Here is a 19,445-nt window from a genome sequence, read left to right as displayed (position 1 = left end):
AGATATGGTAAGAACTTACCTTTGTTATCTCCCTTTCTTTGAGGTCCTTAGGGTCCACAGGGAACCCACCCTTACGTCCTGTACAGTAACTAGGGTGTTGTCTGGTCTACAGTCTGTCTGCTTCCTAGCGAGAAAGTGATTCTTGTATGTTCCAGACTTCTTCTCTCACAGTACTCTCCTCCGGCCTCTGGCTTGCTACTAAACAGAGTAATGCCCTGGCTGGGAGGCGCGGTATGGAGGGGGACCAGTGCATCCTGCGGGAAAGAAATTACCTGCATGGTGCCTGATGCCTACGTCATCACCTATAACCCCCAAGGTCACCTGTGGACCCCAAGGACCTCGTAGAAAGGGAGATAGCAAAAGGTAAGTTCTTACCTTATCTCCTTTTTTTCTTAGTAATTGAGAGTTATTGTATCTTTACAGACAGAAGTTATTTGAACACCTACTTCAGCAAAAGATCACTCCCCTTCTTACTAGGCTGCCATCGCGACCTCTCCAAGTTTCCGTGGCAAAACATAAAACGGTTTACTGTCTTGAAGGCCAACCACTGAGGGAGGGTGTAGAGTGTTGGCTATAGTTCTAGAAGGACAACTCAGTTTACTGGTTCATATTTCTCCAATCCAAATCCTAGCCACAGTGATTGCTTAAAGGAGTAAATGCAATTCTGAGCAACATGCAGCTGCGTGTTAGCACTTGGAACTATGGTAGAGAGGCACTCATTTTATTGCAGAAACATATGGAGTAAGTATAATGAGCCATGTTGCAGTCAGTATACATTCTGACATCATATAGGAAAATTCAAGTTAGAATGATTTAAGAGTCAAATTGGATGTGGCTAAAATAAAGTATAACCCATAGAGTGGCAATCTTGTACTTTAAAAAAACACTCTTTAGCATTGACATGAATGACAGCAGACTAAAAGACAGACATAGCTAGATCCCACTTTTAAGTTTAGAGCCTGCAGGAACCTTTAAAAAGTGTATATGTACATATAGTTTTTTTTTCCTACCTCACTGGCAAGGTAAAAACAAAGCCTACAGGTTCCACTTGCTGGAGCAGTGGCATTTAATGGTCAAGAGGATCGGTCTTCAACTTTTTTTTTTTTGATGCTTCCAAAAATTTAATTGCAGCCAACAATATTCCAAAAATGGTGATCCGATATGGGCACAGATCATAAGTGTGCACGCATGGACCACTAAATTAGTTTGGTTTTAGTAGATTTTCACACACACACACACAGGAGATTAAATTAGCAGCGGACTGATTAATAGCCCACTGCGCTCAAACAGGGATTTCTTTTCGGGTCTCACGAGACCCGAAAAGGAATCCACGATAACTGCTGTTATTGGGTGATAACAGTCAGAATGCAGAAATCTCTGAACTTTTCACAGATTATGTGTCAATACCAAATAGCCATGTTAACGCCCATTAAAAGAACATGTTATCGGGCGAATTAGGGAGGCTAATTGAATATCCCTGGTTGTTAAAGCCTGAGGCTACCTCCCATTTTTACTCACGGTAATTTATAGTGGGTAAATGAAATCCCCCCCCTCCTATGATGAAACGTCAATATAGGTTCTGGCCAGTAATTGTTAAAACATCTCACCTACAATAATGTACAATTAACAAGATAGTAATAAAAAGAAAATCTTTATATAAAGACAATAAAACATACACATTTGATAAAATATAACATTCTGCAATTACCTCTGCAACCAAAGCATATCAAAACGGTTTTAAACAACTTAATTTAGTCTATAGGAAAAAGTCACCATTGAAAAAAAAAAATAAGGTGGACTAAGAGTATTACAGTAATGATAAAAAAAAAAAAAAAAAAAAAAGGAATATAAGCGTAGGAAGCTCATCATCATTAAAAGGGGAAGGAAGACTGTAAATTACACATTATTTATTTTAAATTATCCCAAATTCGAGGTTTCCTTACATACGCAAAATTCTCAGCTTTCCGTAACACTTTGTTTGCAGAGGCAGAGTCATAAGTGCACATTACAGTAAGACAAACTGAGCAATACAAGTGTCCAACATTAGCAGTTTCACAGTTTTCCATGCTACAGGCTGCTTCAACTACAACAGTCCCAGCAGGGATACCATGCAGGTCCTGCTGGCAGAAGACAGGGGGTTTAAAAATATGAACATAGTGTTCCCAAAACCCTTTAGGCACTTAATTCACTCCAACTTTGGCCAATAGATGCTAAAAAGAAAAATATATCTAAAATATAAACTCACTTTTGAATCTAAACCAGAAATCAGATGCTCATTTACTGCCGTGTGCCGGGAAGAGTCACGTGCAATCGTAAACGGATTTAACCCTTCAATGCCTTGCAGGCTGCTTAAGCAGTGAAGGACATTAAGTTGCCACTTCTCTCCCCACAGTCAAGGTTTGAACAGAAAAAGATGGTTGGTGCACCGCTGATGGAAGGAGACTATGATTTGACAGGTATTGCTGTGTGCGGGGGAAGGAGAGGCAGTCAGTCTCTTTACATCAAAAAGGGTCATTGGAATCAGCCAAATCTCGTTGCTCAAAGTACCTAGATATGCAGAAGAAATAAAAAAAAAAAAAAAAAAAAAACACTTATGACAGACAATGACTGAAATGATGCAGCACAATTCAGCCATCCATTTACTAATAGGTGGTTAGGAATAAGGATCATGTATGCATAGGGCATACCCCATTAGTTGGCATTCATGTATTGCAAACATACAACCACCCATGTGCTGGAGAAGTACCACCAATTTGCTAGCTATATATTGCCAGCCCCCCAGATATTTACATAACTGGGTATTAAGGCATAGGAACCTCAATGGCCCTTGAACCTACACACAGCAGAGTGGCAAAGTAGAGGTACTGGCAGGATCTGCCATTGTCGCAGGGTTATCAGTTCCATGGGTGCCTGCAGCTGTACAGTGCTGAAAAAGTAGTCATTTAAAAACCAGGAAAAAAAAAAAAAAAAAAAAAAAAAAAAACCACAGCAAGTTCTCAATGTCTCAGTCTTTATGACAGCATTAATCACAATTGTGAAAAGTGACCACTGACCCTTTAACCATGCAGTATAAAAGGTTACTAATGTACAGCAAAACAAAGTTATGCAGTATGGTGGTAAAAACAAAGCTTGAATGCAGTATTTTGACCTAGTCACAGAAACATGCAAAAATATGCCACGTCACTCATCAATACAAACACAGCCTTGGACAGAACACCCACTTGGGCTCTGGCTGTTTTCAACTCAGGACAGTTCCAACAAAAATTGGGGAAGTTGGGCAGTAAACTCAAATTGTGTTGCTTGGCCGAAAAACCCTCACTTTCTCAAAAATGTCACAAAAAGGGAAGGATAAAAAAAAAAAAAAAAAAACCACAAAATGAAATTAAAAAAAAAAAAAAAAAAAAAAAGTTAAGTTGGAATGTTCTAGCATCAATGATTCATTTTACAAGTGATCATTACCTGCCAACAAGACAGATGAACAAGTTTAGCGCAGATACTCTCTCATCTTCCTTGTGGTCCTGCACAGAACAATTCCACAATTTAGTCACAACATAAAATATCACAGTATAACAAAATATGGACAGCAGCACACTTTCATAACAGAATAAAAAACCAAATGGGGAATACTGGGGGTACAGAGGTGCCATAATGGAGCACTTCCTCCTCCATACCTCATAGGTTGCCAGGAACTTCATTATTTTTCTAACACACTCCAGTGACAGAAAAGGGGATTGTCCAACCACAGGAATGAGAACCCCAATAAGGTACACATAGCATACAAGGCGACGCAGACCGATCTGTTAGGATGTGGCATCACATTTTTCAGAAACATGCTATCATACCCCCAACGTAAGCCTGGCAAATAACATAAGTAATACGGAAGCTGCACGTGCAAAAACTTGCTATCAAAATCTTCAAGGAGTCAAGTCTCAAACCCCCCCACCCATACACTCCTGCAAGAAGAGAAGTACAATGTCTAAGTGAAAGGAGATAGGAAACAAACTTCCTTTCCAACCTAGAGATATTTAGAAAACCATACCAAGATACTTTTGGTTTAGTAGGCATCGTCTTTGAGAATATCTATGCACCATGATCTTTTCTGGCAGTACGGTGCTACCAGAGTCATCTGCATGCTTTGGCCATAATGAAGCAGCTGTCTTGGGCAGCAATTATTGTTGCAACCTCAGGCAATAAGACTAGACAAACCCCCTATAATTCTGGGCTATATTTCCCTACATGTGTTGGCAGCTAACCCGAAAGTAGCGTTTAATGTGAACATGGATTCTGAGTGCTGGAGTCTGTGTCCAGTCTAATTTTTTTTCAGGCCAGGAAAAGAAATTCCAGCTGAACTTACCACCTCTGCTCTGACTTGTGAGCACCTGCGAGCCAACTGCCTGATAAGGGAGTGCGCCTCCGGTAGCAGCGGTTTCTCCAGACAAGCGAGCAATGCATATAGCCACCGACCCTGAGATTAGAAGCCAGACGTGAGATGATGACCCCATCTGATGAATTAAAGACTAACATAATACTACATGTTCCACTATATTATTAATACCAATTCTGGAGTGAAGTCTCGCTCTTCAAACCAGTTTACAAGGTACTCCAGTACACTCGTAACGGTTGCCTAAGAAATAGGGGAAGACAGGTTATTATTATATAGCATACCGGACTGCATTTCATGCACATAGTAGGACATAACTCGTCTCACCTGACTCATTCGGCTAACGATACTCAGCAAAGGTGGGAATCCAACCTGTTATTGGAGAAAACACAACAGAAAAGCCATCTAAATGTAACAGGCTGTAGTACTGACATTTTCCACTAGAATAAAAAAGGAGCATAAAAGGTCAGACCTGGCAAAAAAAAAAAAAAAAAAAAAAAAAGGTGTCCAGTCCTAGCAGACAAGTTATTCTCCCCAGTATTTTAACGCAGCCACTGCTAACAGTCAAATAATACTCAAAGTAAAATGGTATTGGACAGCTGGAGACAGCAGCACGTTGCAACCTTGCGCATTGGGCCTTGTATTCCCATAGGGCTGCGTGTGAAAATGACAGGTTATACCGTACATCGCTAGGAATTGAATCTGCACCGATGTGTTGGCAGGCTTGGTGCAGGTTGTTTCTTACATTAATCTACATTATACAAACTGGCCCAAAAAAAATAGTACTAAAGCCTTGCATATTTTTAAACAGATAGTTTTTCTAGATATACCTTTATATAATCAATTCCAGGGTTTTGGTTTTCAGCATTCAGAGCCGCAGCCAGGTCAGAATATAACCGCTCGCCCAGACAGAACTTCTTCCAACTCTCCTCATCCTCTGTGCTTGGCTGTACAGAAATTTAAAGAGGTTTCATTGTAACACTATACACACATTGAGACATTTTGATTGAACGCAATCTGTTAGTTTTTGGTCTATATAGGAGGAATGTGGTTTTATCACTTAACAAATATTAAAGAAAAGTAGATGTTTATTATTTATATAAAAACTTATGGGGGGGGGGGGGGGGGGGGAGGAGGAAGGAGGAAGGAGGAAGGTTTATTGGCCATGCACAAAATGCGATATTAGGCCAATTATATGATATCAGCTGTGGCCAGCAAAAAGAACATTATGCCCGGGTGACATACACCAAATGGGTCACATTCTAGTCCTTACAGTAGTATTTGTTCTTTTAAACTGGGAATTAAACAGTGCTCTAACAGTGTCCAGCTTTCTGCTGACCAGCCCATGCACTAGTAGAAGGATAGTCCTTATAGGAAACAGCCCTATTTTTTTTCCAGGGGGAGGAGACCAGTATTAGAACACAGGTTGGAAAACCCGGCTACTATGGAGTGCCTGAAGGAAGCTAAAAACTTAAAACTGTAATCATTTTACCATTTCCTTTTCAACTATATGGCAGTCACAACATGCACACTGCAGCGTCATGGGGGTGCTTACTCCCATACGGCCAGTGAAACATCACTTTTACCAACTCTGACATCCTTCTCCCCTGCTTCTGGAGAGGAAGTCTTGGCCCTCATCCGGTCCTCCCCTCCTTCCACCTCCCCTCTTGACCCTTTCCCTTCCAGTCGCCTCTCCCACCTGTCTCCTTCTGCCTGTTCCCATCTGGCTCACCTCCTTAATCTCTCCCTATCATCTGGCACTGTCCCTTCTGCATTCAAACATGCTCTTGTCTCCCCCATTCTTAAAAAACCTACCCTTGATCCGAACATACTTTCCAACTATTGACCCATCTCTCTTCTCCCTTTTGCTTCCAAACTCCTTGAGCGTATTGTCTACAACCACCTTACCACCTTTCTTTCCTCCCACTCCCTCCTTGATTCATTTCAATCTGGCTTCCTATCTCTCCACTCCACTGAAACTGCCCTCACAAAAGTCAGCAACGACCTCCTTGCCGCCAAATCCAAGGGCCACTACTCTCTGCTCATTTTCCTTGACCTCTCTGCTGCATTTGACACTGTAGACCACCCTCTCCTCCTGCAAATCCTTTACGTGGCACTGCCCTCTCCTGGCTTTCCTCTTACCTATCTGATCGTTCCTTCGCTGTGTCCTCTCACGACTCCTCTTCCCCTCCACTTCCACGAACAGTAGGAGTTCCCCAAGGTTCTGTTCTTGGACCTCTCCTTTTCTCCCTATATACATCCTCTTTAGGTGAACTCATTAACTCCTTTGACCTCCAATATCATCTCTATGCAGATGATACTCAAAGTTACCTTTCCACCCGAGCTCTCCCCCTCGCTCCTTACCCATATCTCCAACTGTCTCTCTGCGGTCTCTTCCTGGATATCCCAGCGCTTTCTTAAACTTAACATGTCTAAGACTGAGCTGATCATCTTCCCACCCTCTTCCACTACATCACTTCCCACAATTTCATTATCTATTGATGGCACAACTATCTCCTATAGCCCCAAAGTGCGCTGTCTTGGAGTTATCTTAGACTCCTCCCTCTCCTTTAAACCGCACATTCAGCACCTCTCGCAGTCCTGCCGTTTTCACCTAAAAAATATCTCCAGGATTAGACCCTTCCTCACCCAGGATGCCACTAAAACCCTCATCCACTCACTGGTCATATCCAGATTGGACTACTGTAACCTTCTCCTAGCTGGCCTCCCAGTCTCTCGCCTCTCACCACTACAATCGGTTCTCAATGCTGCTGCTCGGCTCATCTTCCTCTCCAGACGTTCTACATCTGCTTCCCCTCTCCTTCAAGCCCTACACTGGCTCCCCTTCAGATGCCAATTCAAAAGGTTCTTACATTCGCCTACAAAGCCCTCACCAAATCCTCTCCCGCATACAGTTCTGACCTTCTCTCCCTTCACACTCCTGCCCATCCACTTCGCTCAACTAATGCATGCCGCCTCTCTTGCCAACTGATTACTTCCTCCCACCACCCGCATCCAAGATTTTGCCCGTGCTGCTCCCTACCTTTGGAATGCTCCCCCTCTCCGACTCTCCACCTCTCTACAAATCTTCAAACGGGCTCTCAAGACCCACTACTTCATCAAGGCCCTTCAGCACTCATCCTAAACCACCTCATGCTTTTTCCTTCCTATCTTCCCCTTCTGTGTCACGCCTGTCTGTCTGCCCCTCCCCTTAGAATGTAAGCTCTCACGAGCAGGGACCTCTTCCTTCATGTGCTTCTCTTTACATTTTCTTCTACTCTCTACTCCCCATTAGGGCACCTAACACGTGACTGCCAACTCCCGGCAGCTTATTGTGAGTGCTTTAATCACTATTTCAGCAATGTATACAAGTTGTGTCCTTGTCCTGTAATGTACTGTATGTTACTTGTTTACCTATTAGTTCTATGTTCTATGTACTATGTACGGCGCTGCGGAACACTTGTGGCGCCATATAAATAAAGGATAATAATAATATTATTATTATTAATACTGGGCACCAGTTTCAAACACATCAACAACCAGGCCAGCTGCTGCACAAGCTCCTGGGACCACTAACACCAGAAACTCAGGATACTGCATGTAACCCCACAATTCATTCAGACTGTCCTTTACCACATCACAGTCACTAGTAATGCATTTAACCCGCTCTGGAGTATACAGTTTTTCCTTCTTCATCCTATCGCTTCCATCTGCCTTTTTTATCCACGCCTTGCCGCTACTATTGTGTTATTGGTATACTACCTGCATGTTCAATTCCTACATGTTGTAACCACTCCATGACTGAAGTTCAAGCGCCACACCTGATTATACAATTAGGTTAGTAAAATAATTTTAAAGACAAGGTAATTGAGGATATGGCTTATTAGAGCTTACACCTACACACTTGGTTGAGCACTTGAGACTATGCCCTTTCATGCCCATGTGGTCACTATCAATCCTGTAGAAGGATCTTTATTACTTCCAACACATCACTTCCAACCCCCTTGTAAGCCTGCACAATGACACCCTTAATGCATCTTGCAGGAGTTTGGATGGAGCAGGTCCTTGACGGCTCCTACAGGAAATACAAATCTGATCTAATTTCCTGACCGGATCTATGGCATGTAATGGTTCTTTATCACGGGATAGTTGCAGATAACAGAAGTAGTAGGATTTCCTTTACTGGAAAACCAGACAAAAATTCCTTTCAGTAGAGAAGTAGGATTAGCTCCTACCACCACTATATATTTATACCTTGCATGAGGCCATGTGCAGTTGTGATGGCATCGGAATGCAAGCAACTCACAATACAGTACCAGGCCAGCTATAAGGGATTACTTTTTTTGTGGCAATTAACATTTATGGATTAAACTTTGTTACTTTTAGTTTCTGCAATACTCACCATTGTTACATTGCTATCTAGCGGTTGGGATTTCCAGTGGCTCCTGTGCTTGTTGAGACTCTGCAAAGGAAACATAGTATGCACGTCTTTTACACATGCAATCTCAAAGTGATCTAAGGAATAAAATAGTTTGAAAATGTAGGTAAGGTCTTTATACTACATGCAGAGGTCTTTGTGTAGACTCCTGCAGTATTGCCCAAGTTTGCCACATAGTACACCATGTTCTCTGAGCAAAATTGCAGTTTTCACACGACAGAGAAAACCATGTTTTATGGACATTAAATGGCCCAAAACATTGGCTTACAAAATTGTGACATTGGGTGGAATTAAAATTACATCTTGCTTAATCTAATGCAGAGATTCTCAAATGGGGTTCTGCCAGAGTACTTGGCACAACGAGAAACCGATTACCACTAGTCTGGAATTCTGCCATACTGTCAAATCCTGACGGTTGGTAATCCCTGACAGTACATGTCTGGGAAACAACACATATTCCAGGTGTGACAACTGCGAGGGTGCAAAGCTTGCAAGTCTCGCAAGACACTGACCAGCACAGCCGCATCAGCAGGCAACAAACATGGCTCATCCTCAGATACAGTGAAATCACTAACTCACTGCCCGACAGACGCAGGCAGGCAGATTTTAGCAGCAGGATTATGTATTATTTTGAAAAATAAATTTTACAGTTTAATTTAAGTCAATGTAGGATGCATGTTAAATATCTCTATACGAGGGGGAACCCAATTGTTTTCATCGCCCGAGCAGTATTACATGCCCGATGGCAGCTATTCAATTTTTTTCTGTCGACGGGCTTGATACTATGATCTCTGCTCGCTGCCTCAGAAATTAGTGAAAAGTACTCGTCTTGGGCGCCAGGACTTTAGACAGGTTTAGCCTCCTAGCGCCGCTAAACTGGTCTATTTTGGCACGACATGCACAAAAAATCATGGTCCGTCAAAAACAATTGAATATCACCCCCAGATCTACTGTCACTTTAAAACAGTGTGATAAAAAAAAACTATTGGATTCCCCTTAAAGGGTTGGGAAACGCTGATCTAAGGTAAAATAGGCAAATATAAAGTATTAGATTTAGTCACACAATGGCCAAAAGTCTAAGCAGAAGACTTAATACTGACAGTTTCTTTTACGACTTTCAGGAATCTCTGCCCTAAATTAATGGTTTTGTTTTATAAGAGAGTTGTCATAAAGTTTTATATAGTTTCAGTCCAGATTTATAAAAAAAAAAAAAAACCAACCAACACACGACAATTATGCCTGAAGTAAAACATGAATGGTAATCTAAAAAGACGACAACACTCTTTTACATTCCTATCAGCACATGAAAGAAAGACAAACTCACAGCAGATACACATTACAAATATAGTTTTGCATTTCTTCGGTACCTGTCGTACAGCAGAGAACTGCACCACCTGCTGTTGCTGCCAGCGGGGACTTGGTGAATAACCTTCAGGAGCAGGTTGGCACCCTGAAAGCTAAGACAACAGCAAGCGTTAGTAGAAGTGCACAGTAAATGTTTCAACTACTGTGTATCGCTGGTGTGCATAATTGCACCAGTGCCTATGGTATTTATTTCAATACTGAATGTATTCATCCTTTAGGCTTTTCATGCAAGCACTTTGCATGTAGCAAAGTTAAATCAAAGTATACGACATCATGAGGAAGAGCGAGGAATTTGACAAAGGGTGCCTTGAGGACAGTTTGGGAACCTCTGGTATAACCAGTCTAGGTTTTAAAGATATCTATGGTTGAGCACAGATGGTTAGATCAAATTGACTGACGTAGTAATTAAGTTACCTGTGCCAAAGCATAGTTATCCTTCAAACCTGGAACATTAGGGTGCCCTGAGGATGGAGTCTGGGAACCTCTGGCTTATACGTTATATAAAAAGGCACACATTTCGTTTCTACAAAAAACTTAAGCCATAATATTATCCAAGAACATTTAGCCACATTTTCTGCCCTGGTCTCAACTTCTATACCCAAACCCAAAAAAGGTAGAGCATAGGAATTATTTACAAAAGTTCTATTAAAATAGTGCACAGGTTCTCAAACTCGGTCCTCAGGACCCCATGCAGTGCATGTTTTCCAGGTCTCTTCACAGAATCAAAAGTGAAATAATTATAACCACCTGTGGATCTTTTAAAATGTATCAGTGAGTAATGAATACACCTGTGCTCCTGCTAGGTGACCTGGAAAACGTCACCTGTGTGGGCAGGGCCGTAGCTAGGGTAGTGCGGCCGGTGCCATCGCACCACAGGTCAGGGGGCGCTGTTTGGGCCTGTCCAATGTCTGTTTATTAGCATTCTCACTTGCAGCTTCCTCTTATTTCATCCCCAGCATCTCCTGGCCTCCCCTATCTATTTCATGGCCCTTCCCCTTTTTTGGTGCATTATGTCCCTCTGAAAAATGAGGGGGGCACCAATGCTCTTTCTGGCACAGGGCACCAATACGTCTAGTTACAGCTCTGTGTGTGGGGTCCTGAGGACAGAGTTTGAGAACCACTGAAATAGTGTAACTAGAATATAAACTCATTTAATATGAATTTCATGCAGGCTTAACCTTCAACAGCTCACTCATATTAAATAAGCATTACTTTCCTATCGAACAAAACTGTGTAGTCAAGGGCTGCTTTGGTACCTTGATCACACGTTGGGGTCAACACAATTAAAAACTCACATACAACACACCCAAAAAATGAAATATTCAATTAGAAATGGTGAGGTAGCATGACTTTTCTACAGAAAGTGACCTGGCAGAAATGCATGAAGTGTTGCAATCATTCTGGACACCAAAAGAGTGGCAACTGGGATAGCAGGACCATATAGATGGCGGTTATTGGACATAAAGAATGTACTGAAGTTAAAACAACTTAAAAGTTGTCAAATTAACAGTGGAAAAGTCAGCAAGCGTTTTTCAGCAATTCTTAGCAGTATTTTAGGGTATAGAAAAAAGGTCTGTAAAGAGGATTTTGGCTGTGTTTTAATACAAGTTTATAAGAAGTTGGGAAAAACACTCTTAAATCCCATTTGCAAGTTCAAAAAGCCCTTTCCCATCAATACCTCCTCATACCTGTCCCATATCATTTAACCCATTGAACTTTTTTAGAGAAAATCACCGTGAAAACACATTTATTGGCCAAATTATGCTGTTTAAACCCATCCAAAACGCATTATTATTCATTTGGAGGGGTAAACCAACATTGGATGGGTTCTGCACGTGTCCTGACATTTTTCATCTGTCAGGGCGTGCGCACAAAAACCCTGTAAACTTGCAATGCCAATTCAGAAATGAACTGCAATTTGCTGTGAAAGTGGCTTACAGAACCCAACTCGCTGCTAATTGAAGTGACCCCACAGAAACAGGTTGCCTTTTAATAGTTCAGAAGTCACAGGCTGGAAGATCACATCAGAAGTTACAGTGTTGCAAAAGGTGGAAAGCAACAAGTTGACAAAAGCCAGTCCAAAAATCTTTTGGACTGGAAGCCTCAATGAAGTAGATATAAATACAAAACCTAAAAATGTTAGCAATTTATATTGTAGTATGGATAAGGCAAAGCGCTATCAGTTCAAGTTTTCTTTATTCCCCTTTAAATAAGATTGCACCTATAGAGCCATAACAAATAAGGGCATATTGTGGGGTACTTATTTCAGAGTCCTCCTACTACACATTTCACATGGATGATCCTTAGGATGTACACAGATTATTAATGACTCTAATGCAAACTTATTTTTTAACTATGTTAAATACATTTAACAATCTATCTACAGTATTAGAGCCTTTGGGGCATATTCAATTAGGAGCGAAAAGTCCCGTACTTTTCGTCGACATCGCTGGTTTTCCATGCGAAAAACTAAATTGAACTTGTCCCTGCATTCAATTAGAAATCGGCTAAAACAGCACCCGGCGAATACCGACCTGGCAAAAAGTCCTGTCAGATTTGGGGAAATCAGCCTACCACCACCCAAAAGATGCACTGACATTGGGAATCACTATAGATACCCCCGAATAGGCCTGCTGAAGGTATTTGGGGTACTTAAATGCTCTCAATAGCATCTTTGCAGAAGTGGTGAAGAATAGCATTTAGCAGGTTTTTGGGTTTTTTTGCAGAAAATAAGTAGTCCCAGCAAATTTGGGGTGCACGAAAATGGGTGCAAGCATATTTTAAAGTTGCTAAACTTAAGTTAAAAAAAAAAAAAAAAAAAAAAAACCACATTAAAAATCCACCTGCCGCAAACTTAAAAACACCTGTGGCATACTTGGGGCCCCCCTGGAGTCTATTTCGCTAGTTTTTAAAGTTTGCCCCCCAACTTTGGACTTTTTCAACCCCAAAGTGAAAGTACTTCAACTCTCCTACTTTAGAGGCTTTTGGAATAATCTATGTGTGGCAGTGAGACAGCAGGATAATAACAGAAGAGCTAGATTGTTACTCACTGCTATACTGACTGTCTGCTTCTTTCTCAATTTTATAGGATCAATCTGTGCAATGACGACATCTGGGCACCGTGCAGCTTCAATCCTGGAAGCAGAAGGGAAAAACCAAAACAAAAAGACAGTTAACTACCAAACTATAAAGAACCAGAGAATATAATGTCACTATATAAGTAAATGTTAAACAAAAAAAGTGCATCCAAAAGCAAATGACTCCAGTGTCTGAAGCTGCTGCATTGAAAAGTGAAATAAATAAAGCAGAGGACATGTATCTTGGCACGTGTGGTAGATGCATGTACACAGGGCAACAACATGGAAGTCTAACCCCCATTAGAGAGAAACCAGAGTACACTGATGGCTGGGGAATGCATGGCAATGCGGTCTCCTGGAGCTGCATATACTCAGTGGCAGCTGCATGATGCATCGCGCACACGTACAACATAGCCGTGGTGCCGCATAAGGAATACACAGCACATGCAGCCACTATGTGTTCTCCTGCAGCAACACCAGAGCTCTCTCCTGTCCGCACAGCAGAGTAGCGGGCGGTAGCACAGGTCCCAATGCCGCAGCAACGTGGAGCTCATCACTTACTGGACTCGTCTGAGATACTCCTGCGGGGTCCGAGGGGGGGCTGTAGGATCGTAGTCCATGGGGAGGTCGCAGTCACCCACCGGCAGCAGCCGTGGCATCAGCTCCTCCGGGCCGGAGTCCATGCTCAGCAGCGTCACCACCGGCGCTGGTTGGACCGCACAGCAGGACTTTAAGAGTGGAACGCACCATGTAACAGTACCTCTCATTGGTCGCTTTTCAAATTACTTCTTAGTGGCTGGTGAGATCACATGTCACCGACTGAAGCCGATATATACAGCTCGCAAGCCGGTTTGACATGACACTGGGCGGAATTCAATTATTTCTAGCCGCTGTCGCGCCCGACAGGGCTATTCTATTCTTGCTCCTGTCGGGCGTGATCAGCTGCCAGCGCTACATTTCAGCTCGCACCCCCTGGGGGATGAGAGCTGAAAGGTGCGAAAAGTGACATGTTTGGGCGCCCAAACATCACTTTTCGCGATCGCGCCCAGCACTTTGGTCGGGTTTAGCTGCTTTACGCGGCTAAACCTGACCTCTATGGGCGTGATCAGCGCGAACATCTTGGAGAATTGTATAGCGGCCCGCGATCTCCTGTCACTTTAGACGGGAGATGCGGGCCGCGAATACAATTGAATTCCGCCCACTGAGTGACTCTTAGGGCGGAATTCAATTCATTCCAGCCCCTATCGCGCCCGACGGAGCTATTCTGTTCTTGCTCCTGTCGGGCGCGATCAGCTGCCAAGCGCTACATTTCAGCTCGCAGCCCCAGGGGGATGAGAGCTGAAATGTGCAAAAAGTGACATGTTTGGGCGCCCAAACATCACTTTTCGCGATCGCGCCCAGCACTTTGGTCGGGTTTAGCTGCTTTACGCGGCTAAACCTGACCTCTATGGGCGCGATCAGCGTGAAGAATGGCGGCAATTGAATAGCGGCCCGCGATCTCCTGTCACTTTAGACGGGAGATCCGTACCGCGTAATCAATTGAATTCCGCCCTATAAGGTAAATTTACTAAGATGGGCGTTCTATTAAGAAGTGATGTTGCCCATAGCAACCAATGAGATTCCAGGTATTATCTTCTAGAAGGTGCTAGATAAATGAAAAGTAGAATCTGATTGGTTGCTATGGGCAACATCACTTCTTAATAGAACTCCCATCTTAGTATATTTACCCCTTATTCTGTTTTGTGCCAACTGCTGAGGGTGAACATGGGAGGAGGCAGCTGTAAGTGCTTTAGGGTTGTACAGATGGGGGCTGGCACCCTGAAGGGTATATAGCCCAGTCAGTTAAATAAAGAAAAAAAAATAGGTCTTCAGTTTTTCTATCTATACCAGGGGTAGGGAACCTTTTTTCTGCTGAGGGCCATTTTGATATCTATAACATTATTTGCGGGCCCGGTGCAGACCACAGCAATGCCCGGAGCATCCTGAGGATGCTCCAGGGAGCTGTAAGGGCAGCGGTGTGACCGTCTGAAGCGTCATAAGGATGCTCCAGGTGGCACTGCTGCATAGAATCTGGCTGCAAGATGCCATTAAGATGAGGCTAGCAGAAAAAAGTTCAGAGGGCCAGACCAAATGATTCCGGGGGCCTTATACTGAGGTTCCCCATCCCTGATCTATACGATCACTCGGAAGTGTCAAGGGGCCTATCCATTAGCAGATGTATTTTTGAGCGATGAAAGACAAAAGATATCCCTTGAAAATTCCGGTGGCTGTGCTGAACGATATCTGTCATGTACATGACAGATTTTGGCAAACGATGAACAATATCGCATGACATCATTCAGGGAGTGGATTTTTTTCTCTGCAGCGCTCTGTAGCTGCTGCTAATATCTTTCGTCGTTTAGCGCTTATATACTGCCAGATATTTCTAATATCGTACAGCTATATGCGATAATTGTCCAACATGTTGGAGAAATGAAAGATTCAATTTATTGGCTGCAGGAATGCGCATATGTCATCGTTCAAGGCCTATCCATTAACAGATAACTTGAACGATATCTCGCTCAATTTATCTGCTAATGGATAGGCCCCTTAAGACTTGCTCAGGGACGAGGCTGAAGTTGGCTTTTTATTCGGCCAGCTTCTTATTCACTTCTTATTCATTTTCAAGCTTCTTATTCAGAAAATATTATATTAAAATATTTAAATAAAATTAGATCACTAAACTAACACTATGTAAACAAAGAATTGTGTCCTTTACACAGTTTTCAATTGTTATTTTCCTGGCACAATAAGGATTTTGGCATGAATAGGGCAGTAAAACGGGCACAAGCAACACATTTTGTCATTGTGAATAAGAACTTTTATGCTGGGCATACACTGCCAGATAAAATGTGTGTCAGACCGACAGACATTTTATCTGGCAGCCTGCCAGCCGCAGATGTCCCCGGCATACACTGTGAGAGTGTATCAGCCCGACATCTGCACTCCGCCCCCGGGGGAGGAGACATTTCCCTGTTCCGTCCGTAGGAAGGAACACATGAAATGTCTGTCTGTCGGCTGCGCTGGGCATACACTGTCCGATGCGGCCGACAGTTTACCGGGACATATCGTATCGGACGGGCATGCTGGACAATCCGGCATGCCCGACCGAGCAATATTTAACCCTCGGTCGCCCCCCCCCCCACACGCTACAATTATCGCGGCGATCCGCCGATATCAGGCGGATTGTCCCGATAATTGTAGCGTGTATGGCCAGCATGAGTTGTGCAGGGGTTAACTAGCTTCTGTCATCAAATTTTACACTTGAAACTCAGAGGGTGGTCAGGTACATATGACCCACTTGCCATTTGCATTGACCAACAAGGATTTTGGCATGAGTAGGGCAGTAAAGCGGGCACAGGCACCACATTTTGTCATTTTGAATAAGAAGCTGTAGTTGTGCAGGGGTTAACTAGCCTCGGTCAACAAACATTACACTTACACGGTTTTTAGTGCGCATGCGCGAACCAGTCAGTGCGGCCGAAAATCGTTTGTTCGCTATATAGCGAATGCCTGCTATTTTGAGTGACAGAATGAGGCGTATGTGGGTGGTAACAGGGGAAGGTGCTTGAAAACGGGGAGGGGAGATCAGAACGCAGGTGTGCTTAAAGGTCAAAGCGGGCGTTTTATGGGTGTGCATAATTACAACAGCAGCGTCATTGACCACGTCACTTGGTTGATTTATAGTCAGAACTGCTCGCAAAACTGTGGTAGGAAAAACCAGCCACAAGAATAGCGAGCAGTTCATACGCTGTTCGATGTACTCGATTAATCTAATAAATAGCGGACATGACGTATGATGCGAACGGCCAGGGGGCGTTTTTAACAAAATTTCGAGCGCAAGTTTTGCTCGCTCGTTCAGACTTAGAGGCGTGAACAGACCGCAAAGAGCAAACGGTTCATTTGAATAGCCACCCCTTTTTTTAAAACGAACGACCGCAAATAGCGAGCGCCTCTGAATCAGGCCCTATATTTAAATGTTTGGTACTTGTGTACTTTACGGACTCATTGCAGAGAGAACCCTCATTATTATCCATCATGGTAATATCTAAATCCCCTTCACGGAGAGGACCCTGACGTCATCAGCCAATGTCCAGCATCATTCCCTGCCATCCAAGTGGGCAGAAAGGGGTAATATAACCTTGTGGCGAGCGCAGAAAGCCCGCGAAGGGACAACTTTCTTCTTTAGGTGGGGACAACTTTCAGTACTTGTGTATGTAAAGAAAACAAGTACCATTTTAAACATTCATTGGCATACCTCCCAACTGTCCGGCATTTAGCGGAACAGTCCTGTTTTTCTGGGACTGTCCCGCTGTCCCACCCGCGGGCTGGAAGTTGGGAGAGCACATACCGCTGCAGAGCAGCGGGTGTCCAGAAGGTGAGCAGATGCCGTGCGCATGCGCAATCCATCTGTTCACCTATGTAAGGAGAGCCTGGGGGCTGCCCAGCATATCGGAGAGTGCTAGGCACGCCCCCTATAGTGCCATAAACGGGGGTTACCATGAGGCTCCGCCCCATTTCAGAGGCTATACCCCTTTCATCAAAGCCCCACCCCCTTTTCGGGCAAAGTGTTTCTCTTCGGAGAGAACAAAAGTTGGGAAGTATGCATTAGGTTCTCTCTGCAATGAGTCCATAAAGTACACAAGTACCAAATGTTTTAATATAACATTTCTGAATAAGAAGTGAATAAGAGGCTGGAGCACGAATAAGAAGCCGACTTCAGCCTCGTGAAAAAAAGGACGTTTGTTTATTTATGTTATACAAGGTGCTTCCAGCACCTGTCCATGAGGTGGCGATGCTGCACAATGTCTAGCATCGTGCCGAAAAGGAAAGGTTGGCTGTATTTCCCCTTCGTGCTAGGGACCTGGAAGTGACGTGAGTGAGGGCGGAAGTGCAGTTCCAGCACATGACAGCCAGCAAAAAAAAGAACTATGTGCTCACTTAAACAATTTTGTTTTACCCTCGCGGGCTCACTGCGCTCGCCACGCTTCGGGCACGGTGGCAAGCTACATGGTTACATTCCCCCTCTATGCCCACTTGGATGGCAGAGAATGACGCTGGACACTGGCTGATGACGTCAGGGTCCTCTCCGTGAAGGGGATTTAGACATTACCGTAAAGGAAACTGAGCTTCAAGGGTCTCAGAGCTGCCACAAGCTATTGGCTGGCACGGTGGCGCGCAGGGCTGCCATCAGAAATTATGGGGCCCGGGACTGACAAAATAGACAGGGCCCCTCCCCTTAGCTGGGGGGGGGGGCAGTTTGTCAGAGGCGGGCGTCGCTGTGGATAATGTGTGTGAACAGCATGATGGTGAGGGTGTGAGGGTAAAGGTGTGAGAGCAGGGTGTGAGTGTAAGAGCAGGGTGAGGGTGTGAGAGCAGGGTGAGGGTGTGAGAGCAGGGTGAGGGTGTGAGAGCAGGGTGAGGATGTGAGTGTGAGAGCAGGGTGAGGATGTGAGAGCAGGGTGAGGGTGTGAGAGCAGGGTGAGGGTGTGAGTGTGAGAGCAGGGTGAGGATGTGAGAGCAGGGTGAGGGTGTGAGAGCAGGGTGTGAGTGTGAGAACAGGGTGAGGGTGTGAGTGAGAGAGCAGGGTGAGGGTGTGAGAGCAGGGTGAGGGTGTGGGAGCAGGGTGAGGGTGTGTGTGTGAGAGCAGGGTGAGGGTGTGAGAGCAGGGTGTGAGTGTGAGAGCAGGGTGTGAGTGTGAGAGCAGGGTGAGGGTGTGTGTGTGAGAGCAGGGTGAGGGTGTGAGAGCAGGGTGAGGGTGTGAGAGCAGGGTGTGAGTGTGAGAGCAGGGTGAGGGTGTGAGTGAGAGAGCAGGGTGAGGGTGTGAGTGTGAGAGCAGGGTGAGGGTGTGAGTGAGAGTGCAGGGTGAGGGTGTGAGTGTGAGAGCAGGGTGAGGGTGTGAGTGAGAGAGCAGGGTGAGGGTGTGAGTGTGAGAGCTGGAGTCTATGCACCTGGTTCGTCTCCAGCCTCTCCTGCTCCTGCCGTCCTTCCTCTGCACCACACGCGGCGGCTGTAAATAGCTTCTCTGCCCGCAGCTGCTGCTCCCTCTCTCCCCGGCTGCTGCCTTCCTTGCACAGCCTCTCCCTGCTGCTCCTGCTCCAGCCATGCCGCTCACATCTACCCGGACACTGAGAGAGGGACCCGG

The 19,445-nt window shown here is 44.4% G+C and overlaps 1 protein-coding gene across 2 annotated transcripts; it reads right to left on the bottom strand.

Moving 5' to 3' along the window:
- Window positions 1–1,635: 1,635 nt before the first annotated feature.
- LOC148442462 (gem-associated protein 2-like) lies at window positions 1,636–13,994 on the bottom strand. 2 transcript variants are annotated; one of them, XM_088463915.1, is made up of 10 exons: window positions 13,823–13,994; window positions 13,235–13,319; window positions 10,187–10,276; window positions 8,784–8,843; window positions 5,212–5,328; window positions 4,709–4,753; window positions 4,556–4,624; window positions 4,355–4,465; window positions 3,460–3,518; window positions 1,636–2,547 (listed from the first exon to the last, which is right to left on the bottom strand). In XM_088463915.1, exons 1-10 carry the CDS (start codon window positions 13,942–13,944, stop codon window positions 2,502–2,504), a joined length of 804 nt encoding a protein of 267 aa, XP_088320041.1. In that variant the 5' UTR covers window positions 13,945–13,994; the 3' UTR covers window positions 1,636–2,501. The 2 variants fall into 2 exon arrangements, with proteins under 2 accessions (XP_088320041.1, XP_088320039.1); XM_088463913.1 differs by lacking the exon at window positions 1,636–2,547 and adding an exon at window positions 2,554–2,926.
- Window positions 13,995–19,445: the final 5,451 nt, after the last annotated feature.

The sequence above is a fragment of the Taudactylus pleione genome, unplaced genomic scaffold (assembly GCF_031769625.1).
Source record: "Taudactylus pleione unplaced genomic scaffold, aTauple2 ptg001497l, whole genome shotgun sequence".
Classification (NCBI taxonomy): Eukaryota; Metazoa; Chordata; class Amphibia; order Anura; family Myobatrachidae; genus Taudactylus; species Taudactylus pleione.
Note: the sequence above shows the minus strand (reverse complement) of the source record. Positions and strands in the feature narration are given on the sequence as shown.